Source organism: Trichoderma evansii, assembly GCF_050947405.1.
Source record: "Trichoderma evansii strain SZMC 28006 chromosome Unknown GGI43scaffold_5, whole genome shotgun sequence".
Lineage (NCBI taxonomy): Eukaryota > Fungi > Ascomycota > Sordariomycetes > Hypocreales > Hypocreaceae > Trichoderma > Trichoderma evansii.
Window position 1 is genome coordinate 648,571 of NW_028145201.1, and position 24,561 is coordinate 673,131.

Consider the following 24,561-nt stretch of genomic DNA (forward strand, 5'->3'; position numbering starts at 1 on the left):
CGAATGTAACTGTGCTCACTAAAGCCGCATGTCGCACACCATTACATCCTAGCCTCAATAGTCCGCTAGAGACGTGATTTTAACAATAGGGGAATAGTATATCATCGCTATGAGCCTTTAACCTAGATTCGCTGCTCGGTGTGGCCTTGGAATTACATAATGTTCCCGCTTACCGTAGGATTCGGTATTATAGGTGAACACTTCTACAAATCAATTATTCCGTAAAGTTGTTTAATAAGCCACTTGCTTAATAATTTGCTCTTAACTAGATGATAGAATTGATTCCACCAATGGGCATTAGATTGCTACGACGTAACCTTGTCTGCTTTCGCTTTCGTTTATCCCTTTTTTTTTTTTTTTTTGTTTTCTTTCTTCTTCTCTTTCTTCTTCTTTTTTCATTTCAATTATCAATTGTCTATTTTCAAGTTTTGGGATAAATTCCCTTCATTATAAATGACCTCATACACCAAGTATCTGGTTGTTTGTTAACTACCCTACCCGTAGGTCGCTAGAGATGCAGCAATATTGATTACATATACGTAATTTGTGTTCCACTAGCATCAATATTGGCCGTTAAGCCATAGCGCTGGGGTAACAATCAGGAGCACCCTATGTCGCTAGCTTAATATTGATGACATATGACAGCCAGGCTATTTAATGTTTGGACATCCCTGATGAAACCATCAACTCTTCGAAACTAACCCAAGAATCACACTTATCAGACATCTGGGTGTAGCGGCTTGGCACTATGTCTATATTTATATACGAATCTATGATTCTGACAGCAAATAACGTCAGCATGAAGAGGCTTGGAGCGACCAATCATCAGGGGATATTCGCTGGAAGCAGCATAGATGAGTTGTTGAGGTGGATCAGATTTAGGCAGTTGCTTTGATTCACCGACTTTGTACAGGATCTGGCGTTTAGATCATGGAATGAGGCTCAAAAAATAGGCAAAACAATGTTAGCTACCCCTCAGTGGGATCAGTATGTATATCTCTATGATATAAATTTGAGCTTTAGTATCGTCCAGCTTCTCTCTTTCCTGAAGCAAACCAACCAACCCCATCCGCCAAATCACTAGCGCCAGAGGCCCATAATCGCCTCTACAATCTTAGCACCATGGGACAAAAGCAGACCAGTGACAATGCAAATTATACCAGTGATGAAGATATCGATGCTGTTTTAGTCGGACGCGACGATGTCAGCGACTACAACCCAGAACAAATACTACCCGAGTCTCCAGACGTCATAGAAAAGCTCCGGGATTGGCTGCAGCCAACTGCATACGATATTGCCGGAGGAGAATACCGCAAGCACATATCATCTCACGTTGCTGGTACAGGAGCCTGGCTCACAGCGAGTGATGCATATCAGAAATGGTTACACAATGATGAGCATGGATTACTCTGGATCAAAGGGATACCTGGGTCGGGGAAGTCGGTGATGGCGGCAAAATTAATCCATGACCTTGCCCAGTCAAATCCAACGTCTCCTGTGCTATTCTTCTTCTTCCGTCAAATCATTGATGCAAATCATGAGCCCCGAGCCCTCTTGAGAGATTGGCTGGACCAAATACTACGTTATAGTCCGCCTCTACAGAAACAGCTTAAAGTTTATATAGAAGCGGGTCGGTCGCTTGAGAGTATATCCATGGAGGATTTGTGGAAGCACTTGCGACTGGCCTTTGTCAGCTTGCCTGACAAGGTCTTCTGTGTCGCTGATGCACTCGATGAAATAGATCGAGGTCATGAGGAATTCATCCAAACACTTGGAAAGCTGGGCCACTGGCGACCAAAAACAGTCAAGGTCTTGATTACCAGCCGCCCAGTTCCCAGTGTCGAAGTGCCGCTGAGAACGGTTCATGGCCTACATCTTCGATTACAGGAAACCTTGGTTGACATGGATATCTCAACATATGTTCACTTCATGTTATCAAAGTCTGATATTCCAAAAACCGATTGGGATACCATTGCAAATGCCGTACCAGGTCGTGCAAATGGCCTGTTTCTCTACGCTAAGCTGGCCATGGATGCTTTTCTTGAACCAGGAGCTAATGTCACTACAGTGCTTTCGAAGCTTCCATTGGACTTGAACAGCTTATACACCGATCTATTGAATGAGCATGCCACAAGGTCCGGGGTGCCAGAGAATATCCAGCGTCTCATCTTACAAGCTGTCACACATGCTTCTCGCCCACTAAGACTACTTGAACTTGCTGAAATGATTAGGGTCAGCCGCCCTGATGGTGTCGTGCGGGATATCAGAGCTACCAAAGATCTCATTAGGACTGCCTGTGGACCACTCTTGGAAATCTTGCCAGATGAAACAATCTCAGTGATTCACCACTCTTTCACTGAGTATCTCAAAGGAATGACCCAATCAAATGAGAGTCATCCTACAGGATATCCCGAGCTAGAAATGGGGCCGACACATGCTCAGCTTGCTCTTCAATGTCTCCTCTATTTGCAATCTGGATGCCTGAACCCTGTTATAATCGATACCCGCGATGATATCTCGCGTTTATACTGGAGAGATTGGGGTCTTGTCAGTGACTCTAGATCAGCAACAGAGACAGGCAAATTATCCGACGAAGAAGTTCAACTGAGACTAAAATATCCGCTCTTCCAGTATGCAGTCAGCAATTGGCACCGGCATATCGTGAAATCCGAGGCTGCCGGCCAAGACCAAACTGAAATTAACGCCACGCTTCGTCAACTGTTCGAAGAGGGCAATAACTTGGCAGCATGGCTTCAGATAATGTGGCCAGGCAGAGGCGTAGGAGCCAAAAAGGTTACGCAGCTCCACGTTGCTGCTAAAACAGGTCTCATATCATATACAAAAGAGCTATTGGCCAATTATGACGTAAATCTACGTGATCATTATGATAGGACACCAGTGTAAGTCTCTCTTTCAGTCTCGTCCATGGCCAGAGGATAGCAGTTTAGGTGCGCAAAAAAGTTATCTGGCAAATTCTCATTTACACTTGTGTGCTTTATGAACATGTTTCTAATATTCTCAAAATGTATAGCTGGTGGGCTGCTGTGGAAGGGCACGCAAAAGTCATCTCTGTCTTAGTAGATGCCGGCGCAGATCCAGATGTACCAGACAATATAACCGGAATCAAACCTCTGCATAGGGCAGCTCACAGCAACCACTCCGCGGCGGTAACAGCATTATTAAAAGCCGGTGTCGATCCTCTAACACCCAAAACTCTTGATGCCAAATGGCTTGTTATTTCTAAAGATCCAGAATTTGGGCAGACACCGCTACTGTTTGCTTGCGGTGGTCATGTAGAGGCGGTAGAAGCATTTTTGCCATTCATTGGAGATAACATCGATCTCGTGCATCGAACCTTGATATGGGCAGCGAAAGCGGGATCGGCAGCAGTAGTTGCGAGGCTTCTTCAGCATCCGGGAATAGATGTCAATACAATTGTTGAGGGCGAAACAGCGTTATACAGAGCCTGTAATGAAGTACAGCCCGATATGGTGGCAATGCTTTTACAAGCTGGCGCTTTTCACAGCATCGACTGCGCTGTTGGCAGCGATAGGGCTCTTGATTGGACATATGACGAAAGCAATCCCGTAAAGCTGAATTGTTTTTTTGCTCTATGCGCCCATAATATGTTCTATGGCATAAAAGATTTGGAAGAAAAGATACAAGCAGTATTTGAACTATTGCGGGAGGCTGGAGCTGATATCAACTTCCGGACTTCAACAGGTGAAACAGCTTTGCATATTGCGGTTGGGTCTCCTATTCTTGTGCGTCTACTGCTTGAGGCTGGAGCCGATGGAAATGCTACCAACCGTTTTGGCACAACACCTCTTCACCATATGTTTACAACGAAGAGCTGGTCAGTACAATCGATGGTATTGCTTATTGAGGAAGGACATGCAAATATAAATGCGGTGCGAGAAAATGGAATGACACCTCTTCACTGTCTGATGTCTTCATATAATAAGGATGCTGCAAAGAAATTCCTAGAGTATGAACCAAACTGCAACGTCATAGACAACGAAGGCGACAACCCGCTGCATATTTTCATACGAGGGTACACGATGGACAGGGATTTTCTCAAAATCTTACTTGAGAAGGGCGCAGATCCAAATGCAAAGAACCACGAGGGACTTACCCCTCTGCTATGCCTTCACAGCGGCGCCGACTGGGAGTTTACTAAAACTGTACAGTTGCTTCAAGACGCAGGTGCTAATATTAATGAAGTGGATAGAGACGGCAATAACCTCCTTTTCCTTCTTCTGGCCCACAATCCAAAATTGTTTGGGAAAGACTCACACAAAGAATTCACATTTCTAATTGATCGAGGGCTTTCACTGTCTCAACGTAACTTTCACGGCCAAACGATGCTTCATAAGGCGGTCAAGGAATATGGATCCGGTGAATCATACAGAGGATCAAGATTGCTCAATATATCAAGACTCGATTTCTTGATCAACTTAAATCTTGACGTCAAGGCTGTCGACTACAGCGGGAATAGCTTACTTCATACACTGGCTATGCGTTGGGACAGCCACAACTCCTACCAAGGCGGCGCTAAACTGGTTGTGCTTTGGAGAAGATTGGTCGATCTCGGCTTGGATATACAGCAAAAAAACCATGCTGGACGCACGCCGCTGCATATTTTATGCACATCCACATATTCTGTCCCGCTAACAGCTGATCAAGGTGAATTCACGCCAATAGACTTTGTTATTTCACAAGTCAAAAGTCTTGATGTCCCGGATAATGATGGAGTTACACCCCTTCATATAGCTGTTACCCGAAGCGAAATACTCTCAAAAAAGCTCATTGATGCTGGTGCAAACCCTCTGGTTTATACTCACGAAGGGTTAACACCACTCCATTTTGCTGCACGGTGCAGAGAAAGTAATATAGTTGGCCTATTATTAAGTGCAATGCAGAAACGTCAAGGGAAAGCATCAGCTTCCATATTACTAGAAGAATTTAAGAGCACCAATTTGGACAAAAAGGCTACAAAATCAGAGGCAACAATTGGTATAAATGCTAAAATGCATAATGAACGGAGTACTATCACGCCTCTATTTTACGCAATTATGTCAGGAAGGCCAGAAAGCGTTGCACTTCTTCTTAGCGCTGGGGCTAATGTTAAAATGGGCAACATCTTTGAGGCCTGCCTTGAGTTTGAGGACGAAATTCATCTGCAAAGTCAATCAAAACCACCACAAAGCCTAAGGAATATGGATATTGTACATAATCGGAAGTTCTCAGAGACATATCTCGCCGCTAGGTCCAGCGCATTTCAGCGCGAAGGCAGTCCTAGTTTGGCTTTGGACGATACCGCGAGGCTTGAAGAAATAATGGATATGCTCGTTGACTCTGGAGCCGATATTTCTCTTATCGAAAGGAGCACTGGTGAATACGATTACAGCATTATGAAAAAGGCCATCACAAAAAATAAGGATTATACAGCTGCTTGTTTAGCACGTGTTCTGGGAAAAGAATCTCTCGACTCGGAGACCAACAGAAGCGAGGATGAGCTTACGAGGGTATCCGGAACTATGCACCAATTTCGAAAACAGGCTTCAATTGAAGCTTTGAGGTCAATAAAATCCCATATTGCCAAGAATCATGATCAATACCAGACAGTATCATCAAAAGTCCTCACTTGGTGTTTGGCTCTGAGAGAGTATCATCTTGTCGAAGAACTTTCTCAGCTGGGGATTAGCTTTCTTCCAAGGTCTAAGGAAATTGACCGCTGTAATTTATATCACCTCATTCGCCTTGGCTTAGCATCACTTTTTGAAAGCATAGCGTCTCGTGAGGCAGAGTTGACGTTAAGCAAAGGCGACTGGCATGCCTTCGGAGACATAACACGACCTGGACTATGGCACGCAAACAAGGATGATCCAACCTCTCAACTTACACCATTTATCATTGTTACAGTTAAGCGAGAACTACCTAATATGGAGATTTTAAAGCTACTTGTTGAGAAATTCGCTGTGGATATCAATGAAACAGACGCTTCGGACGAAAGTGCTCTTTTTCATCTCGTTCGAGGTAATCACTGGTGGCATGTTCACCAAGCACTACCATATCTACTTGATGCCGGTGCATCCATTAACATGCGTAATGCAAAAGGCCAGACTCTACTACATACAGCTCTCAAAGCAGACTATCAAACATTTGGTCCCTATAATTGGGACGCAGCCAAATTATTAATTGAAAGAGGAGCAGATGTCAATGCAGTTGATAGCAGCGAACAAAGCTGTCTTGCTTGCGCACAATACAACGCTGATACGGTCAAATTTCTTATTAAACATGGCGCAGTTGTGGCACTGGATTCTATTTTTGCTGCGATTGACTCTAAAAAGGCTGAAGTACTTCGCGCACTTCTATCAGGCGGCATGGATCCAAATACACGTCGAGATCAGCCACTGCTCGACCTCGATGAGGAATCTCAAAATATAGAACCTCATGAAATATTCCCGCTATATTATGCCGCTAGCAAGGTATATGTGCTTTCGCAGCCATTTGATAATAATTATGAAGATGCTTCAAAGTCAATGGAAGTCGTCCAAGTGTTACTAGATCATGGCGCCGATCCGTTTGCAAAATTTCTGCGGCCAGTTTCACAGTTCGAGAAAGAGCAGGATTGCCCAGTAGTAACCAATCCTTCAATACCAGTACCAAAGGGCTATGCGGAGTGTACTTTACTGCATGAAGTGCTATTAAGCGGTTATTTAGGGGATACCTTTCTTCAGATCCCGAACTTGGATGTCCACCATCGGGATGCGAAAGGCCGTACTCTTCTCCACATGGTATGTGAAAGTAAGAGTGGCCCAGATCACATAATTGGCTCATACATCCAAGATTCGGATCGCGTGCTCAAAGAACGAGTCCATACATTTCAGCGGCTGCTGTCTCTAGGTTCAAATTTGACAGCCCAAGACAATTATGGTCGCAATGTTCTGCATTACATGCTTGTTGGCGAGAACATTATTGAGTCCACCGCATTCCCAAATTTTTTGGCTTATACTTTGCAAAATGCCCCCGAATTGTTGAATCAAGGAGACAATAATGGTGAAACTCCCTTACACCATGCGATGATTCGTGCCCTCGACAGAAAACACACTAGCGAAGCTGAAATGTTACTGGAAGCTGGAGCAGACCCTATGATTATCAGCAAGAGGGGAGACACCATGCTACATATACTGGGGGAAGGCATTGCCATTACAGCCATACGTACCTTCTTCCAAGCTCTAATTGATCGTGGTATCGACATAAACGCTCGGAACGCTCGTGGCGAAACAGCATTATTTTCGTTCTATAGTGGGCCCAAGACCGAGCGAAATTCGTGGCTGCTCCAGGAAGCAGACACACCTCATGGAGAGCATGTCAAACCCATGCTAGAAAAGCTTGGAGGCGACTTCTTTGTTATAGATAATGAAGGTAGAGGGTTGCTACACGCTGCCGCGAGAGGAGATGTTGAACGGTTCCAAGAGCTCATGGATCTGGGCCTTGATCCCATGATAGAGGATAATGCTCAACAAACAGCAATTGATGCCGCTGCTGCGTGTGGTAACCGAGATGTTTTAGAGCTATTTGAGAAAAAATAGGAAAGGTTCGAGAAGGTTAAGAAAAGGTATGCGCAGTCAATGCCATTGTTTTTATCACACATTAACCTTCAATTGCATATTAATTCGAAATTATAGAGCCTAAACGAATGAAAAACGAGGAGAATATTGTGCATGGATGATATATCCCCTTAAAGGGGCCAAAAATAAACCATTCTCTCCAAAATCAATAGTATTTCTTTTACTTCCTTCTGTGCTTCCAGATCCCCCAACAGATCTGGTAAATTATAATAAGAATAGGAACGAACAGTAATAGTGTGGATGACAAGGCTGCAAATACCAAAGTTACAATGGAAAACCACCACGCAACCAGCTCCATTGCCCTGAACCCATCTTCGCTAATTCCCGAAGAATATAGTACATCTTCAGGCACAGTGATCATAACTTGCATAGAAGATAATACTAGAGATACACTGGCAAAGATGAAAGCAAGCGGCACCGCGAAGTAGCGAATAAATACCGGCGCTGACCACGGAGACTCGCGGTAGAACCACAAACCCTTCCCAGCACTTTTTGGGCGAAAGATGAAGATGGCCCAATTTAGGCGCGTGAGTCGGATCTGGCCGTAATGATAGCGTCTTGCCACATCTTCGTCGCTAACAAGGCGAAATCCGCAAATAAATTTACACCACCTAGCCCAGGTAACATACTCTGGAATGAGGCCTTGTTCCTTCGCAATCCGCAAATCTGACTGATGCTGGATAAGTTGAGCATACGATCTCAAAAATCCCAGAGCCATGGACCTATATGAGTCGGATGTTAATGGGCTACCTGCATCATACGAATGCGGCGCCGAAGATAAGACCGGCATGAAGCACGTATTCGACGCTAGGTATTGCTCCCAGAAGTTATAATTGAACAGACATAATGGTACCGGTTTTACAAATATGCTCTTTTCCTGGCGCACAAGGTGAAACCTAGGGGTTTCGGTTATTATAACGCTTCTGCCCTTTACGATCTGTTCATGAAGGGAATCGATATTGCTGCTCAATTTCCTCGCAAACAGATGTAGAACATTGTAGAGTTCGTCTATAACCGGCGTAGCAAGTTCTTTTTGCAGGAAGCTATTGCTCTCAACTAATGGTATGGTTTCTTCTCCTGGAATATAGCTGATGAGTCTTGTTTCATATTGCGGGGTACAAGCTGAAGTGGAATTTTCATCTGTATCAGCGGTGTAGACAGAAGCACTTGCTAGGCGACTCGTATCAAGTGCGTCGATGGCTTTAAAAGGGATATCGCCGATATATTTAACCATTTTTCTTTTCTTTTCACAGAGGGAAAGATTTGATTAGATAACCAGTTTAGATGTTTGCATGTGTGACTATAGATAGATTTTGTTTGGAACGGATATAGTGCGTTCGCGATCTTATAGCTGTTTATTAGAGAGCGTACCCTAGAGAATCACCAAGCACTAGTTTTGGAAATAAGGTACAAGAGAGCGAAGCAGCATTATGTACCAATTTTAGTACATGGATATACTGCAAAACGCTCCAAAACCACGTTTAGAGAGCTCAAGAAGTCTATAGCTTAGAGCATTGAATATTTACTACACTCGGCAGCCACCAGAAAAAAAACACATAGTAAAAGCATGGCGCCGGAAGTCAGTAACTCTTGAAAAGATACCTGATAAAACAGCCAATAATTCTGCCCTTTCATTGATGAACTCAATAATATGGAATCATTTATAACCAGATACGGAATTCAAGTGGAGTATACAATACCAGCAGACGGAGTTCCGATGGGTCTGGATTTTGTCTTCATCGGACTTGAAGCGGGTCGCGGAGCTCCAAGCCACGGCATTGGAGGTTTCCTTAGTGAGATTAGTCAACACGTATTAAGACGGCTTTTAGTGAAGTCTCTCTGTATATCATAATTGGTAACTCCGGTACGAAACACGTTAAAAGATATTCATTATGATTCTCGCGGACTTGTTGCTAAGTGGAATTCCGGCAGAGTCGTGGACGAGGTATAAATTACAAGACTTCTGATTCTGAGAATTTGCCTTTACTTCCTCCACAGCCCAGCTTCTTCCTATTCTTTATCTTCTACCCTCATATCATATAACATGTCTCCAATTCGTGTTGGCCTCATTGGTCTCAGCGCTGAGCCAGCTGGTTTAGGCCAAGGCAAATGGGGTGTATCGGCACACTTGGCCTCCCTCCATCCCTCTCCCCATTACGAAATCGTAGCGATATGCAACTCGTCTGTTGAATCAGCTCGCCGGTCGATCGAATTCCATAATCTACCTTCATCCGTCAAGGCCTATGGCAATGCTGAAGACCTAGCCAATGATCCCGATGTCGAGCTCATTGACGTGGCGATTGTGGTCTCGAGACATTTACTTGCAGCCAAGCCGGCCCTGTTAGCCAAGAAGCAGGTCTTTGTGGAATGGCCACTGGGAGCTAGTACAGCAGAGGCAGAAGAGATGCTTCAGCTTGCAAAGGAATCCAACTTGAAGACTGTAGTTGGTACTCAATTTCGCGCAGATCCATGGCTCGCAAAGACCAAACATCTGGTCGAGAGCGGAGCAATTGGCAGAGTCACCAGTTCCGACGTCCAAATATCTTCTCCCCTTGGACCGATAGACACCTGGACCGCTGAAGCTGAGTTTTATTTGGATTTTGAGAGTGGTGGGAACGAATTTCATATATTCTTTGCTCACTGTAAGTCTGTTCTTGTATAAGCTAGTCGTGCTCATACTGACTTGCATCTGTGAGCAGTTCTTAGCGGCTTTACTTACGTACTCGGAGAGCTTGCGAGCATCAAATCCACGTTCGCTGTCCAGAATCCAGTAGTAAAGTTGGTCAGCGGCAAGACTGGCGAAGTAGTCAATCCAGCAAAACGCAGAACTGCCCCTGACCATATTTTCGTTCAAGGCGCACTGGAAAGCGGTGCCATGGTCAGCATTAGCACGCGTACGCCACCGCAGCCGATTGACGGACACAGTTTGCGATGGCTCATTACCGGCTCAGAAGGAGAGTTGGAGCTCACGACCAGCGGTAGAGGGTTCCAAGTTGGCTCGAATCCAAGAACTTTGCGAGTCGTTTCAAAAGATGGCCAAACACAGACGGTTAATTGGGAACAGGATGAGCCAAGTCATATCAAGAATGTTGCTCCACCTGGGATCAACACTGCAAGACTGTTTGAAGCTTATGCGCTCAATAAGGATTGCTATTCGGATTTTGAGAAAGCTGTGAAGCTCCATAAACTTTTGGATAGAATTGCAAAAGATGCAGGTTATATGTAGAGAACAGTATCATCAAAGGTCCTTATAACATATTTCAATGAACAAGCTTCGCTAACCGTAAAAAAATCCTATTATGTAAAATTCGAAAATTCTCATTACCCAAGCTTACTGCATTGCTTGCATTATTTGATGGCGAGACAGTAGAGAGAGATATGAGTCTATGCATTTGGTTAGCATATAATGAAAAGAAAAACGTATATAGACACATACGAGCAGCATAATATCGGCGTCCGAGGGCTTCCAGCCCTTGCTTTATAACGTGCAGTTTATCAGCAAGGGACTCGCTAGGAGAAGTTTTCGAAGCCTTTAAGTAGAGCATGGCCACCCTATACATCATATGTAGGAGAAATGGGGACGAGCGACTATGTATGTCGTTTTCAGTCCGTTGTGTGATATACAAGGATATTTGCAATACTGTTTGTGAAATCAGGCTGCTCTCCAGAGATAAACGGTCGAGGGATATGATGGCACAATTTGGGTCTCTTGAACTTTGAGAGCAATCCAGTAAAAGTATCCCGCTACCAAATGTCAATACTTGGCACGTTTACCATAGGTAATTATCAGATCACACTTACCAATAGCACACAGATGTTTGTGCGCAGAATTCCAATCGCCTGAACTTTGCTTCCAAACTGGAAACATTAACTAAAGAGAAAATAGTCCGCCTCAACTGTGCGGTCTCATTCTCCGGGGACTTTTGAGCAACATGATGCAAAACCTGGCCGAGTAAATGGGCAGCTTGCGCAAAGCGAGCAAATCGGCCCAGATTAAGAGCATTAGCTGAACCCAGCGTAAATGCATCTTCGGGTCGGGATGTCTAGAAGTATCATGTTAAACACTAATCGCAAATAATCATGCCACCACGCGAAATTACTCACCCCAGCGTTGAATGTTGCATCATCAACTGGGAGCCAGTTCTCTAGAACCGGGTCAGCAGTCACCAGATGGCGACTCGGATCAGACAAGTTCAAGAATCTGGAGCATAGTTTAGCGTAGATCTTTAACATGGCATTTGAGTCAGTACGCACCTATCCAGAACGAGCAGTGACCACCACGCTCGGCGACGTTCCTCCAATTCCGGCCACGAAATACCACTGATTTCGCGATGCTGAATTGACTTGTCGACGTCAACGGCACATGCATATCGAGCAGAGCTAGCAATAGATAAAAAGGCTGATGGGTATATGCCATTCCCTAACTCATAAATGATTATGAGGACTGATGCTTGAACTACTCGAAGAGATAGAACTCCAGAGTTTTCAATTTTATGCTGTAACTGTTTCGTTACTTGGTAAAGCGGCGTTCTTGAGCTTGAACCTTGCTCGCAAACGAGTTTCATAGAGAGGATGAGGAAGAAGAGCTCAGCGCGCTTGTGAGTCAGCGAACTAACCAAATTGGCCAGAAATTGGATCTTGGAGATAATTGGCATCCATTCATGGACTGAATCAAAGAATTTGTCTGATATTGCCTTGATATTGGCAACATCGCCAACAAAGTCAGATACATCTTTCGTAATTAGGTAATCCACATCTGGCTCGGGGACTTTCAGCTGGGCGCTGCGGAAGCCTTCAGGGTCCAGGAACCTCTCAGTGAGAAAATTGGCACCAGTTGGATGTAAAGGCGCGAGATGGAGGCTTTCATAATAATTTGGGCTTGCTCCAGAGTTCTCGGCTGAGCCGGAGCCTGGAGAGCGATCTGTCAAGAGACTCGAAATTGGAGAGACTATTGAGTTGCTGGCTGGTCGCTTTCGCTCTCGCTTCTTGCGGCGGTATGGATAATCGCATACAATTCGCTTTCTAGCAGCCATTGACACTGATTAGTACTCCATTATAAGGCCTGTGGACACTAGAATCCTAATAATCAAGGTGGATTTAGAAAATCTCACTGGATGCAACCTTTGCACTGAGGAATGGAGCGGTCGCATCGGCGCTTGGAATCCCGGCAAGCAAGACATGCGAAGGGCGCTGGAGTAGTCGCCAGAGTTTCGTACCGCCGGCTCATGATGAACGACGTGCCTGATGGGTGGTTATTGGATGGGACTCTTGTTGATTAATTGACCTGCGGCATGTTGCGGACACATGCGACAGATATTACCGCTGAAAGTGCGGATCCAGCAGCAAGAGCCTCGGAAGCCAATTTGTCAGCTTAGTACGGGTATGGAGCATGTGGCAGGGGATTTAATGTGGCTTAGTTGAATCTGACCCGACTAATAGCTGCTGACATTGCGGCACTGTGAAGGAAAAGAAGACGGAAAAGGTTGAGATGACTATTTTCTATCACTCGTATGCTATCCAAATATGCCCGTAGTCTATCAAAGACATAAGTCTTGTGCACAACTATATATATAATTTTAACTTGTTAGTGCTCCCTAAAACCTGAAATTAAGTGTCACCCGAGACCAATACCTAGGGATTATGGCAACATGTAAGTCGCACACACTCCAACAGTGTTACCAAACTGCAAACTGCCGCTGTATTTGCTGTATTTATGCTTTTGATGCGTTTGATTTGGCCAGAATCTCATTAAGAATTGCTTTTCCAAAACCACTTGTTGTCCCTTTACCACCAATATCCGGCGTAAGAACATTTACTTCAGCGCGAGCCATGACCGTCTCAATCGCCCGAAGCAGTTCATCCGCAGCCGCCGTATGTCCGAAATGCTGCAACAGCATCTGGCCGGCCCAAATCATGCCCACCGGGTTTGCGATGCCTTTTCCAGCAATGTCCGGAGCGCTGCCATGGACAGGTTCAAAGAGACTCGGGAATTTGCCCTCGGGATTAATGTTTGCGGATGGGGCAATTCCGATGGTGCCTGTGCAAGCAGGCCCCAGATCAGATAGGATGTCGCCAAATAGGTTGCTGCCGACTACCACGTCGAATATATTGGGCCGCTGCACAAAATGAGCTGTTAAGATGTCGATGTGGTACTTGTCGACGCTGACATCTGGATACTTGGTGGCCATCTCTTGTACTCTAGAATCCCAGTAAGGCATTGTGATGCTAATTCCATTGCTCTTTGTCGCGCTGGTCAACTTCTTGCGCGGCCGGCTTTGAGCAAGGTCGAAGGCATATCGAAGCACACGATCAACACCTGTCCTCGACATTACCGTCTCTTGAATTACAACCTCGCGGTCTGTTCCTTCAAACATCTTTCCTCCAATGCTGCTGTACTCTCCCTCAGTATTCTCCCGCACAATCCAGAAGTCAATGTCACCCGGCTTTCGGTTAGCCAGAGGGCATGGAACTCCTGGCATTAAGCGACATGGGCGAAGACTGATATATTGATCAAATTCACGACGGAACTTGATTAGGCTCCCCCAGAGTGATACGTCGTCTGGCACGAGATCAGGCATTCCCACGGCGCCAAAGTATATGGCGTCGAACTGAAGAAGCTTTTTCTTCCAGTCGGGAGGCATCATGTCGCCATGCTTCTGGTAGTAATCGCAGCTCGCAAAGTCAAACCACTCGAACTGCATCGGAATATTGTAGATTTTGGAGAGAGACTCTAAGCATGCCACGCCCGCTGGCATTACTTCTTTGCCGATGCCATCGCCCGGGATGACTGCGATCTTGAGAGGCTTGGCCGCCATGTTTGCTTTCGCTGTATCAATGAGAGATGCTTTCAAAAAATGATTAAGCAGATGGAAACTGGCAAATATGGCGAAGATGAGATAATTAATGTGTGTAGCAATTGATCAACATGCGGTCATGCACGCTTGTTCTTTGTGCCGCATGTCTCGCGTACAAAAGCAGCCGGCGATTTGGCGGGGTATAATAGGTACCGTTCCGCCGTACTTTAAATCTTACCTCCAGCACTGTAAAGAGCGTATATAAAAAAGACCGGCCGTAATGCTCAATGGCATAATTATATACTCTAAAGTATAGGCTGAAATTTCTCCCAAATTGATCACTCTTAATCATTACCCATATAACGCGCCACAATTGAAGAGCTCACACGGCGGAGGCCGTAGGTAGAAAGCTCACCCGAGACAGTCTTCCTATTCGGGTAATTTGCCAAATCGGGCGCCGGCCTACTTGGCCACTCCCCAAACTAAGATTCATTAACGATAAACTGTTGAGTTTTATGATGATAATAAAAGCAAAACAAAAATGGATTATAACCTATTATCATACCATAAATTTATGTAGACTTTATTCATACTTTTTTTTTGTCCGTACAATTAACACGTTAAGTCCCAGTAGCGCTCCAGGTATATTGTAGTTTGCAGCCAAAACTGCCCTTTTGTCATACAGATGTCCTCAGCTCGTATCATCACAAAATCGAAATTGAACAAAATTATATTCATATATCGGTGCAGATTCTTCTATATACCGCTGAGAATAAATAATTCATTGTAAAAACTCTAAAATGTTAGACACAACCTCATCTGGCACGTTCTCCGGGAGATAATGCCCAGAATCAACATCATGGCCATCTACCTCAGCATTGCTGACAGCTTTCCATTCTTGGACCGCATGAAAATGTTTTCCGATAACTCCATGCCTTGCCCATAAAACTCTTAGTGGATTTTGAATCAATCTTCCCTGTTTGATATCTTCTCGTGCCTCGTCCAGATCCAACGTGGCGCTTGCTCGATAGTCCTGGCACATTGAATGTATCGTTTCTGGATCTCCGAGGTTGGAAACATACTGATCCAAACTCTTTTTCTCAAATATCGAAAGTCCACTTGTTTGTCGACCGCCCATGAACAATTCCGCAAATCGCCGAGGACTTGCGGATATGAGCGTCTCCGGCAGCGGCGATCGCTGAATCAAAAAGTACCAGTGCCAGTACATCTTCGCAAAGTTGGGATTTTCAACCGTATACATGGCAAGAGTAGGACATATATCGAGGAATATTGCTTTCCACACACGATCCGGGTGATCAACGCATAGTTTATGCGCCACTCTTGCACCACGGTCATGAGCGCAGACAAAGAATGAACCGGTAATGCCAAGCTCGTCCATCACTTTTATACAATCCCGAGCCATGAAACTCTTCGCATACTGCGATACGTCTTCTGGCTTAGACGAACTTCCATATCCTCGCAAGTCGATAATTATAATGTTGTATTTGTCTCTTAATTGCATTGCGGCCTGGTGCCATATATGATGACTCTGTGGAAATCCGTGAAGAAGTAGCAACGGCGGGCGCTTCGATGACGAGGCATCGCCACTCCTAACGCCGAAGATTGAGACATGTGGCTCAACTTGCGTCGTTACGGTGAATTTATCGAACCCTTCAAACATGATGGACAAATGTATGAATGAATATTTAGATGGACAAAAAATTAATTGTGCAAACAATGAAAATTTACGTCAGCGTTGAAGCTTAAATGCTGCCATCTACGCTTGCCAATTGCTAGCTTACGTAGCGCATGTAAAACGTTTTAACGATGGTACTGTCTAGCATCGGTAGAAATATTAAGCGCATCAGAAACATCACCACATCGGCTGAACGTATTCACTTGTGTAGCGAATATTAGCATGATTTTTTTTTTTTTTTTTTCTATTTGCAGTTTATTCAAGCGGCAGAAATATTTTGGTATATACCTATATACCTTGTAGTATAGTACTCGATACTGGGATAGTAAGAAGGCAGCCTAGAGTTTTCCCTAGGGAATGTTCGGTGTTGCTTATTATTTGGGAGATACGTATTACATATGTAGGTATGGTATACTTAGTACTTCGTTCTGGCTTGCCAATATTATCCTACTCTCGTTAAGAGCGAGAATGAACTTCAGTCGCTCTTCTATTGGTTTAACGCCGTCGAGGAGAAAGAGTAAGTAGGAGACTCGGGCGGATGGCTTCGGCGAATCAGCGGGCCTTGTCTCGGACATGTACCTCGTAGATAAATCATATCATGAGTTGGAACAATGGATATGGATGTTATTTGAGAGTCCGTTTTCTGATTTGACTAGCTGTTGGCTGGAAATGGCGCATTGCATAAAATATGCTTTTCGACGACACTGTTACACTTATTCATTGCAATTTTCTGTTTGTGAATACTACACCATTTGGCGTCTATGTCATGTCTATAAATGAATTTTTAATTAAAATAAAAAAAAGAAATGCAATAAAATATTGTAGAATTTAATAAAATAAATTATTTTAAATTAATAAGAGAACTTAAAAAGCTATACTCGTATAAAATTATACTTGTATGATAAAAGAATTATATACTGTACTATGTATTGTTACTATATATATCCCAGCTGAGGTCATTTAGCAGGCGCAATTGCAAACTTGCAGCTCTATAACCACCGTTAGAAATTAAGTGCTATTAGAGTAAACTGAGGGCTTCTTACATTTAATGCGTAATACGGATGTTATAGAAGTGAACTTCAGTGGCATCGGAACCCTGGTTGTAGTTGCCGGCTTTGAAATAACTTGGAGGTGCGTTTAGTTCAAAGGTCGTGAAAGTCTTGGCAGCCTTTCCATTAACGCTGACGGATAGGACATTCTTTTCATAGCGAATCTCATATGTAAAGCGAGCGCCGGGGGTTACACGGTCAACAGGGAATGGCTTCTGATTGCCACCAGCTCGGGTTTTTTCAACTCCAATTGTCAATTCGCCGTCAGGGTGATAATAGAGCTCTGCAACAGGTCGTACGGAAACTTTATCATCGATGTGAATTTGACCAACACAGATGCTTCCAGAGCCCGCCTGAGTAACTTTGAGGTCGGCAAATAGTCGATTGGTGGCGCTATTGGGGCTCCAGCTAGCAGGCGAACTCTCACGAAGTTCTGAGCGGCAGTGTTTGCTGTTCTTAGTAGTTACACAAGTGCTCGAATCAGGAACTTTGAAGACAACAGTTCCATCGCTCTTGCTAGTCGAGAACCACTCATCTTGGAATCCATTGCAGCCATTTAGCTTAGATGCTGAAATTTGCGTAGGGTTACCAGGAGAGCCGGTAGGAAGCTGCAGGGAGAACTTGGAAAGATCCAAATTGCCTCCAGGAGCACAATTGGGTACGAGAGCTGCAACCATGGTAGTGCTGCCAAGCAGCAGAACGCTCTTGAGATTGATGCCCATGATTTGAATCGAGGTAAAGGATATCGAAATGAGAAATTCTAGTAGAGGTGAATTTTGGTTATGATGTACAAGAGAAGGATATGGTCAAAGTTCAAAGGAAATTATGTTGGGCAGCCAAAGGAGTTTAATAGTTTTCGCATACCCTTTCTTAAGGATGTGTTGGAAATGAAGTAAATGGGCAAATATGGTACTAAGGCCAGATGACGATTCGGCAAATCCAAATAAATTAATCTATTTTTTTTGGCATATTTCATCCTTGTAGAACCCCGAATCATCCTCAGAACTTGGCTTTCGGGCCGTTCCACTAGTAATCTCAACATTACGGATCGAACAAAAATGGCTGTGAGCTTGGTGGAAATTCTGCTGCAGCTATGAGGAATCGGCAGCATAGCTGAACAGGTAAGACAAATAGAAATGTATAGTACCGGAAAAATTATTGAGCTTGGTAAATAGTGATTCGGTGGCGGCGGACGCTGTGTCAAATTGAGTGCATTATATCCGAGCCCCTGATTTAGCTAATTAATCCGTTCTCCATGTTACATTTAAGTGGTTGAAAACGAGAATACCTTTCATGTTGACGGAATTAGCGGTAGAGTTACTAAATGACGATCCGTGGGTACTTGATCTACATTTTTAGTCTGCAAAGGTATATTGGAATAGGTTGACATAGTACAGAGACAAGAAAATTAACAGTGGCCTCTAACCCTATTGCAAAGGAAGACTTGCTGCAAAAGCAGTATATACATTACAAAAGCATATAAAAAAATTAAGAAGATTAGCTATTGAAAGCATTTCTAGTTATAAAAGTGTTATATTTCAGGGTAAGCTTAAAGTTAGCGTCATAAGACACGAAGTAGCGCTGTACTATGGAGCACATGCATGTTTCATATGGGCAGATCTACGTAACGTATGGTAAAAACACGTAATACACTATACTGCCTCAATACTATTGTAATTTCCCTCCAATCCCTATCCACAGCTGCAAGCACCTTCCCATTTCGACAAGCCTTGTGTGCCCAAGATTCCTGAACTTCGTATTGATCTTCACATCGGAACTTCACCGATAAAAGGCCTGGACCACTTACGCCGGAATGACAGTGTAACTGACACTAAATTTGGGGCTAGCCTCGGTATCAACCGAACAATTTATCCTTGTCGCTTCCTTCAGCTGAAAGAATGGCCGTCATTATGGTTTGGTTCTGGAAATAAAAGAGAATCCAGAGCCTCTCCCAATTCACTATATAAAGTTCATACCGTCCTAAATAAAAATAAAAATCAGAAGATTGAGTGTTATTAAATAAAACGCATATCATTCTCACCACATCAATCTACACAATGCGTTCTTCTAGTGTTCTTGCCGTCGCCACCCTGGGTGCTTTTGCATCAGCCTATCAACTTCCGGCGAATCTCAAGAAGATCTATGATCAGCACAAGGTATACTTTATCAAATGGTAAACCATGTATTATTGCTAAGGAGATTAAATATATAGTCCGGAACATGCGCCAAGAAGCTTTCTGGCACTTTCAGTGGTGGTGCTTCATACTGTGGAGATATCCCAAATGCCATTTTCTTGAAAGGAAGCAATGGAAACTATGATAACATGGACATTGACTGCGATGGCGCCAACAACACTGGCGGTAAATGCGCAAATGACCCAAGTGGCCAAGGCGAAACCGCGTTTAAGGACACCGTTAAGAGCTATGGTATCTCCGATCTCAACGCAAATGTCCACCCTTATGTTGTATTTGGAAATGAAGGCGCCAGCCCATCTTTCAACCCCCAGAGCAAGGGAATGAAGCCTCTTAGTGTTATGGCAGTCGTATGCAACAACCAGGTGGTATGTATTATCCAAAATTTAGTATTTGGGTTTTGTACCCGTTCACTTTATATACATTCAAAGAGTCAATTGCTAATGGTCGGGGCGTACTTTAGTTTTATGGAGTTTGGGGCGATACCAATGGCTTCACCTCTACCGGAGAGGCGTCGATAGCATTGGGCGAGCTCTGCTTTCCCAATGGTGGCCTTTCGGGCGATAATGGCCATGACCCCAAGGATGTTCTCTATATTGGCTTCACTGGCAGCGATGCTGTTCCCGGCAAGAATGGTGCAAACTGGAAGGCCAAGAACTCGGCCGCATTCGAGGCCAGCATCAAAGCCCTTGGTGACAAACTTGTTGCCAGCTTGTAAATCAGCAACTGCCCTTCGCGGGGCTTGGGCCAGTACCCTTTCCGCGCATATCTAGTTCGTCGATAGACTATACATATTCCAAGTATATAGCTTAATGTTTATTTGGTAACTTTTTATTAAGTCAAATTGTTTGTTAATTTCTCTCCCTTCTTTTTAAGATTCGGCTCGTATGTATTTCGCACATTGGTTGGCTTAGAAGTATGAAAGAACTTGATGAGCTATCTTCTTGATCGACACCATATGGCACCGCTGGATCCTGAAAAGATTGTCATTCTCATTAGGTGGCATCGACAGCCTTCCATATTCCATGTTACTCTAAATACACATACTTGGCCACATGAGTCAATTAACAGCGTTTGAATGACCTGATATGCTTGTCAGGACCTCTTTGGGCCTTACAACGGTTAATTCAGTTCTACATTCTACCTTTCGCGTATAATCTGATGGTCGCCTAATCCTATCGACCCCTGCATTATGAGCAGAGTAAGTAGATAACATATTATCAAAAGTATGCCGACTGTAAGATGTGTAGCACAAGGGTATGTTCCCAGGCAAAGTCCGCAGAGCGCAATCGCTGCTGGTTATTCCTCCGTACATGTAGCTAGGTTTACAGCGAACGCCCCCACACACGTCCCATAAGACCATTCCGACACGTGCAATAACCTATTATGGATTCGGCTCGGCCGTGATCGCCAACATGTTCCGATCGTAAGCTGGAAGCCCTCAAGCCCGTTGGAGTAAAAGATCGTCTTAGACCTCGGAGTAGAAAAGGGGAAATAAGCCTAGGACGCATGATGGGTAACCACTGCGGGTCAGTGTTAAAAAGCCCCCGAGCCTTAAAACGCCACGTATTAGTAAACATGGGCTGAGCTTTTTGATAGTACAGATCCTTTAACGTGACAATGGTTATTGTAGCACAACCGCATCAACGACTTTTTGTAATTGGTTCTGTGATGGGCCACAAGGACTCTCAAGGCTGTGGCCCACTTGCCATTCTGTGTGAAGCTACGGACTTTAACGAATACTTCTGACTAATCGTACTGCCTCTTTGGCATAATAGATGTCCAAGGCTATGCCCACCAACATGTTTTGCCTACCTACCTAATTAGGAAAGAGTAATACCCCGTAATCTCTGTCATATCCGTGCTCCGTCGGAGACGTTATTCAGCTTCCCCTGGCCAACAACAAAACGGACTAACTTAAGTCCCCCTATCACAGGGAAGAATACTGAAATGAAAATGATTGTGAAAGGGAAAACATTCGAAATACGAGTATTTAGGTCGGTGTGGATGTCTCTGAGAAATAATATTTAACACGGGGCGAGGATGCATCTTTCAGAGAGTTTGCGCTATTGAAATACAATTACCTCTCTCATTTACACACTCTCAAGATGCGTTCTTCAAGCAGCACAATTATCGCCGTCAAGGCCCTCCTCTTTGCTAACTTAGCGACTGCTGCAACAAATCCAGCCGCTAAGGGAGCGTGCTCACCCACAAAAGGTGGCGCTAACGCCTGTGGTCCCAACGGCTCAGAGGATTGGCTCAACACTGGTATTACTGGCAATGGCTGGGAGCCTCCATTCCTCGACATCAACAAGCTTACACACATCTCTCTGGATGACTACTACAAGGGTGTGGGTAAAGCTTGCAAGAAATACGATGCAGAGTTCAAAAGCTCGGGCAAAAAGTACAACATCGACCCTGCCATCTTGGCCTTCATTGCCATGCAAGAGTCTTCTTGCAATGCCGATGCAGGTGGTTCAACGCCTGGACTGATGCAGTGCGACCCTGGCAACTGCCAGAATGGCAAGAAAAGCTGCCAGTATCCCATTCAGGATAATGTCGATTGTGGCGCTCATGTCCTACGTGCGGCTCTGGATCAGACTGGAGGCAATGCTGTCCATGCGTTGGGTTCGTACAATGGGTGGTTCACGGCTAGCGATGGCACGGGTCTGAATGGTGGAAAGGGATTGACGGAGAAGTACCCTTGCTCGAGCGAGGGCAAGAAACATGGTGATCCACAGAACTTGAACTATCTCCACGAGACGCTCAACGGGTGGTTCCAGGGTTACGATATGTATGGCACGGATAGCAAATTGGACGGAAAGTATAACTGTGTGCAGAACTGCAAGAATGGCAACATTTGCTAGACAGGTCTGGGGGGCGCGGCTTGGAGGATTCTGGGAAAGTAGAATGTCTAGATGGATGAGACGGTTGTTCTGACGAGTTGATCTGATATTTTGTATGCGTTGAATATAGAAATTAATTTGATAAAATTTAATTTGAGATTCTGCTTGAAGGCCATTCCTGATCGGAATAGTAGTCGTGAAATCAAGCCATTCCGCCGCAGCCGATCAGTTTGCGGAGCATAGGATCCCACGTGTTAAGAAGCCTCCGCCATCGGTGAGCAGTATGCCAAGCTATATTCCGCATTCTTAATTTAATTCTAATAGCGCTTATTTCCACCGATTGGTGCAGCTATTCCGTCTTCCTTCCTATCACGGTTGGATCGGGGCTTGGAGTGGGACTCGTTTCTCGGCCAGATCAAGCATTCCTCGGGTCGAACCCACGAGCCACAAAATCTAGCAGGGTCCTGCCGAATGGGATTCAACACCGACAGCCCGCATGGGTTTATTGAGTTGCCTTGTTTGGTAGCTTCTACGCAGGAGTGAAAGTAAGCCCCCTGACCTTGCGTCCATTTAAGCCTTTTGACAGCAATCGCTCTACCGCTATGGAGTGTCCCGTGGGAACCGCCACCTTTCCTAATTTGAATTTTGTCGTGGTATAATTGGTTCACCGTCGATCTAAGCCTTTTCGCCCCGTCCAAATATATGCTTAGCACCGCCCGTCACCCTGACAGTCTCCACAACCACCACCACCATGGCCATTTCAGCTGCATGGCCGCATTGCAGAATCGACTGTAAATACGAATGTTCGGACTCTTTCCGGGCTTAGCTGAAGTTTTGTTTGCCTAAATTGGCTTGATGGCGCCAGAAATCTGACAATTTAATCACAGCATCGGGTTTGTCTTCCATAATTCTTCCGTTCTCAAGCTGTGCTGTGTACCTGACAATCACCACGGCATTCTGATGCATCGATCGCAATTCAGACGGACGATAGTAGTGGTACAACAAAGCCACAAAGGCCAGGAGCCCACTTTGAGGGTAACGAATGGCTTCACCGCTTTAATGTCTGGTCTTGGAAGATGTCAGCACGAATCCATTAATGTGGTCAAAACTTAAAGGAGCGGTTTTGGTTATGATGTGCGGTTATGATGATGTATGGTTATGAGGGCTTTTACAGTCAGAGTGAAGGCTACTTCTGACCCAAACTGTAGCCGCTTATTACGAGATCTTAGGCGAAGCCGAAGCCTCGGAAAGATTGTTAAATGAATGCCGGCTACAAAGTACGATATAACGCAATGGCGTAAAAGAGTAAGAGTACCTGTTCTTATAATATTACAATTAAGATAGCCCTTAAAACTATAGCCTAACATAAGCACTTTAATTCTATATAAGTTGATTGTCCTGCCCTTTTCAGCAAAGAGCAAGGATTAAATAACGTCACTAAATTGCGCTAAGCACTAAGGTCAACTAACCAGTAACGTTTGTATATCTTAGCTATGTATTTCATAACTTTCGGTTTAACAGCTATATTTTCGCTGAACTGAATCTTTTCGTGGGAATATTATTGAAAGACCAAAAGAGCTTTATAGGGTCTAATTCTAGGTATAATACTCCTCTGCAATACTTGCGGATGGGATCCCAGAGCGTTTCCGTATTGCCTTGGTCCATAACTTCTCATTTCATGCACTTACACACACCTTAGGGCTAGAAGGGGAGCACAGCAATGAGAAAATAAATATATATTATTAGATCCAATTATATGACAAAATTCATACTTCCTCGATCTTCAGACAACCGCCTCGATCTTCACACAAACACTACAGTACAAGGCATTTTGCTCTTGCAGCTCTGACAGCACCTCCTTCATGCAATAGACCATTTAAATCCTTTAATTAATGTGCCGTCATTGTCATGTCCACCAAAGGCTTTCCACATATCCAGGCACATGTCGATAGATTGCTCACTGCTGGTATTTTCGTCCGCGACAACAGCCCGTTTTGTAACACCGTTGTGTGTCATGGTTATAACCTTGCCACATAGCTTATTATTCTGGGCTTGGCCGTACTTATCGAACACATGCGACGGAATTGCGACCAGTGGCAAGCTGCGATCAACCTTGCCGTTAAAGTAGGTGCTGAGTCCGCATGCACCGCTTTGCCAGAAGATCTGTTTGCATGACGAGGCTGATCCAAACTGGAAAATGGACCCATTGGTGTTCAAACCTGAAACAGTACTGCGTTCAGTGACGTCCGCAGGAACAGGCGTAGCCAAGGTCCCCAAAGCCAGGGCCAATACGGCAGCAGGAAACGAAATTTGCATTTTGAGTAAGAGTGCACAATTTTAAGTGTAA

At 44.5% G+C, this 24,561-nt stretch overlaps 10 protein-coding genes across 10 annotated transcripts; 4 read left to right on the forward strand and 6 right to left on the reverse strand.

Moving 5' to 3' along the window:
- Positions 1 to 430: 430 nt before the first annotated feature.
- Positions 431 to 7,733, forward strand: GGI43DRAFT_310102 (ankyrin repeat-containing domain protein). Its single transcript, XM_083201681.1, has 3 exons — positions 431 to 2,900; positions 3,032 to 7,624; positions 7,695 to 7,733. The coding sequence occupies exons 1-2, from the start codon at positions 1,123 to 1,125 to the stop codon at positions 7,596 to 7,598; spliced, it is 6,345 nt and encodes a 2,114-aa protein (XP_083062611.1). The 5' UTR covers positions 431 to 1,122; the 3' UTR covers positions 7,599 to 7,624; positions 7,695 to 7,733.
- On the reverse strand, positions 7,699 to 8,936 carry GGI43DRAFT_310100 (uncharacterized protein). Its single transcript, XM_083201680.1, has one exon. The coding sequence runs from the start codon at positions 8,869 to 8,871 to the stop codon at positions 7,798 to 7,800; it is 1,074 nt and encodes a 357-aa protein (XP_083062612.1). The 5' UTR covers positions 8,872 to 8,936; the 3' UTR covers positions 7,699 to 7,797.
- Positions 8,937 to 9,585: 649 nt separating this feature from the next.
- On the forward strand, positions 9,586 to 10,880 carry GGI43DRAFT_310136 (Gfo/Idh/MocA family protein). The gene is made up of 2 exons (XM_083201684.1): positions 9,586 to 10,279; positions 10,337 to 10,880. Exons 1-2 carry the CDS (start codon positions 9,682 to 9,684, stop codon positions 10,861 to 10,863), a joined length of 1,125 nt encoding a protein of 374 aa, XP_083062613.1. The 5' UTR covers positions 9,586 to 9,681; the 3' UTR covers positions 10,864 to 10,880.
- On the reverse strand, positions 10,690 to 13,009 carry GGI43DRAFT_310128 (fungal specific transcription factor domain-containing protein). Its single transcript, XM_083201683.1, has 5 exons — positions 11,892 to 13,009; positions 11,742 to 11,838; positions 11,439 to 11,680; positions 11,074 to 11,381; positions 10,690 to 11,021 (listed from the first exon to the last, which is right to left on the reverse strand). Exons 1-5 carry the CDS (start codon positions 12,668 to 12,670, stop codon positions 10,969 to 10,971), a joined length of 1,479 nt encoding a protein of 492 aa, XP_083062614.1. The 5' UTR covers positions 12,671 to 13,009; the 3' UTR covers positions 10,690 to 10,968.
- Positions 13,010 to 14,754, reverse strand: GGI43DRAFT_310121 (uncharacterized protein). Its single transcript, XM_083201682.1, has one exon. The coding sequence runs from the start codon at positions 14,450 to 14,452 to the stop codon at positions 13,349 to 13,351; it is 1,104 nt and encodes a 367-aa protein (XP_083062615.1). The 5' UTR covers positions 14,453 to 14,754; the 3' UTR covers positions 13,010 to 13,348.
- Positions 14,755 to 15,113: 359 nt separating this feature from the next.
- Positions 15,114 to 16,204, reverse strand: GGI43DRAFT_399563 (Alpha/Beta hydrolase protein). The gene has a single exon (XM_083205359.1). The coding sequence runs from the start codon at positions 16,110 to 16,112 to the stop codon at positions 15,213 to 15,215; it is 900 nt and encodes a 299-aa protein (XP_083062616.1). The 5' UTR covers positions 16,113 to 16,204; the 3' UTR covers positions 15,114 to 15,212.
- Positions 16,205 to 17,172: 968 nt separating this feature from the next.
- On the reverse strand, positions 17,173 to 17,898 carry GGI43DRAFT_381766 (polysaccharide lyase family 7 protein; the record flags this gene model as incomplete). Its single annotated transcript, XM_083203163.1, has 1 exon — positions 17,173 to 17,898. One exon carries the CDS (start codon positions 17,896 to 17,898, stop codon positions 17,173 to 17,175), a length of 726 nt encoding a protein of 241 aa, XP_083062617.1.
- A 974-nt stretch (positions 17,899 to 18,872) lies between these two features.
- Positions 18,873 to 20,223, forward strand: GGI43DRAFT_432702 (glycoside hydrolase family 75 protein). Its single transcript, XM_083209627.1, has 3 exons — positions 18,873 to 19,332; positions 19,389 to 19,736; positions 19,832 to 20,223. The coding sequence occupies exons 1-3, from the start codon at positions 19,234 to 19,236 to the stop codon at positions 20,084 to 20,086; spliced, it is 702 nt and encodes a 233-aa protein (XP_083062618.1). The 5' UTR covers positions 18,873 to 19,233; the 3' UTR covers positions 20,087 to 20,223.
- A 1,253-nt stretch (positions 20,224 to 21,476) lies between these two features.
- Positions 21,477 to 22,329, forward strand: GGI43DRAFT_432705 (glycoside hydrolase family 23 protein; the record flags this gene model as incomplete). The annotated part of the gene is made up of 1 exon (XM_083209628.1): positions 21,477 to 22,329. One exon carries the CDS (start codon positions 21,477 to 21,479, stop codon positions 22,233 to 22,235), a length of 759 nt encoding a protein of 252 aa, XP_083062619.1. The 3' UTR covers positions 22,236 to 22,329.
- A 1,745-nt stretch (positions 22,330 to 24,074) lies between these two features.
- GGI43DRAFT_381769 (RlpA-like double-psi beta-barrel domain-containing protein) lies at positions 24,075 to 24,530 on the reverse strand (the record flags this gene model as incomplete). Its single annotated transcript, XM_083203164.1, has 1 exon — positions 24,075 to 24,530. One exon carries the CDS (start codon positions 24,528 to 24,530, stop codon positions 24,075 to 24,077), a length of 456 nt encoding a protein of 151 aa, XP_083062620.1.
- Between the last annotated feature and the right edge of the window lie 31 nt (positions 24,531 to 24,561).

What these genes read in the sequence shown, in the direction of transcription:
- GGI43DRAFT_310100 (XM_083201680.1), bottom strand. Translation starts at nt 8,871, where the DNA reads ATGGTTAAATATATCGGCGATATCCCTTTTAAAGCCATCGACGCACTT.
- GGI43DRAFT_310102 (XM_083201681.1), top strand. Translation starts at nt 1,123, where the DNA reads ATGGGACAAAAGCAGACCAGTGACAATGCAAATTATACCAGTGATGAA. An exon ending in CATTATGATAGGACACCAGT is followed by an intron (nt 2,901 to 3,031) that starts GTAAGTCTCTCT and finishes CAAAATGTATAG; the next exon opens with CTGGTGGGCTGCTGTGGAAG.
- GGI43DRAFT_310128 (XM_083201683.1), bottom strand. Translation starts at nt 12,670, where the DNA reads ATGGCTGCTAGAAAGCGAATTGTATGCGATTATCCATACCGCCGCAAG. An exon ending in TCACTGCTCGTTCTGGATAG is followed by an intron (nt 11,839 to 11,891) that starts GTGCGTACTGAC and finishes ACTATGCTCCAG; the next exon opens with ATTCTTGAACTTGTCTGATC. An exon ending in CAAACATCTGTGTGCTATTG is followed by an intron (nt 11,382 to 11,438) that starts GTAAGTGTGATC and finishes GACATTTGGTAG; the next exon opens with CGGGATACTTTTACTGGATT.
- GGI43DRAFT_399563 (XM_083205359.1), bottom strand. Translation starts at nt 16,112, where the DNA reads ATGTTTGAAGGGTTCGATAAATTCACCGTAACGACGCAAGTTGAGCCA.
- GGI43DRAFT_432702 (XM_083209627.1), top strand. Translation starts at nt 19,234, where the DNA reads ATGCGTTCTTCTAGTGTTCTTGCCGTCGCCACCCTGGGTGCTTTTGCA. An exon ending in AGATCTATGATCAGCACAAG is followed by an intron (nt 19,333 to 19,388) that starts GTATACTTTATC and finishes TTAAATATATAG; the next exon opens with TCCGGAACATGCGCCAAGAA. An exon ending in TCGTATGCAACAACCAGGTG is followed by an intron (nt 19,737 to 19,831) that starts GTATGTATTATC and finishes GGCGTACTTTAG; the next exon opens with TTTTATGGAGTTTGGGGCGA.
- GGI43DRAFT_310121 (XM_083201682.1), bottom strand. Translation starts at nt 14,452, where the DNA reads ATGGCGGCCAAGCCTCTCAAGATCGCAGTCATCCCGGGCGATGGCATC.
- GGI43DRAFT_310136 (XM_083201684.1), top strand. Translation starts at nt 9,682, where the DNA reads ATGTCTCCAATTCGTGTTGGCCTCATTGGTCTCAGCGCTGAGCCAGCT. An exon ending in TCATATATTCTTTGCTCACT is followed by an intron (nt 10,280 to 10,336) that starts GTAAGTCTGTTC and finishes ATCTGTGAGCAG; the next exon opens with TTCTTAGCGGCTTTACTTAC.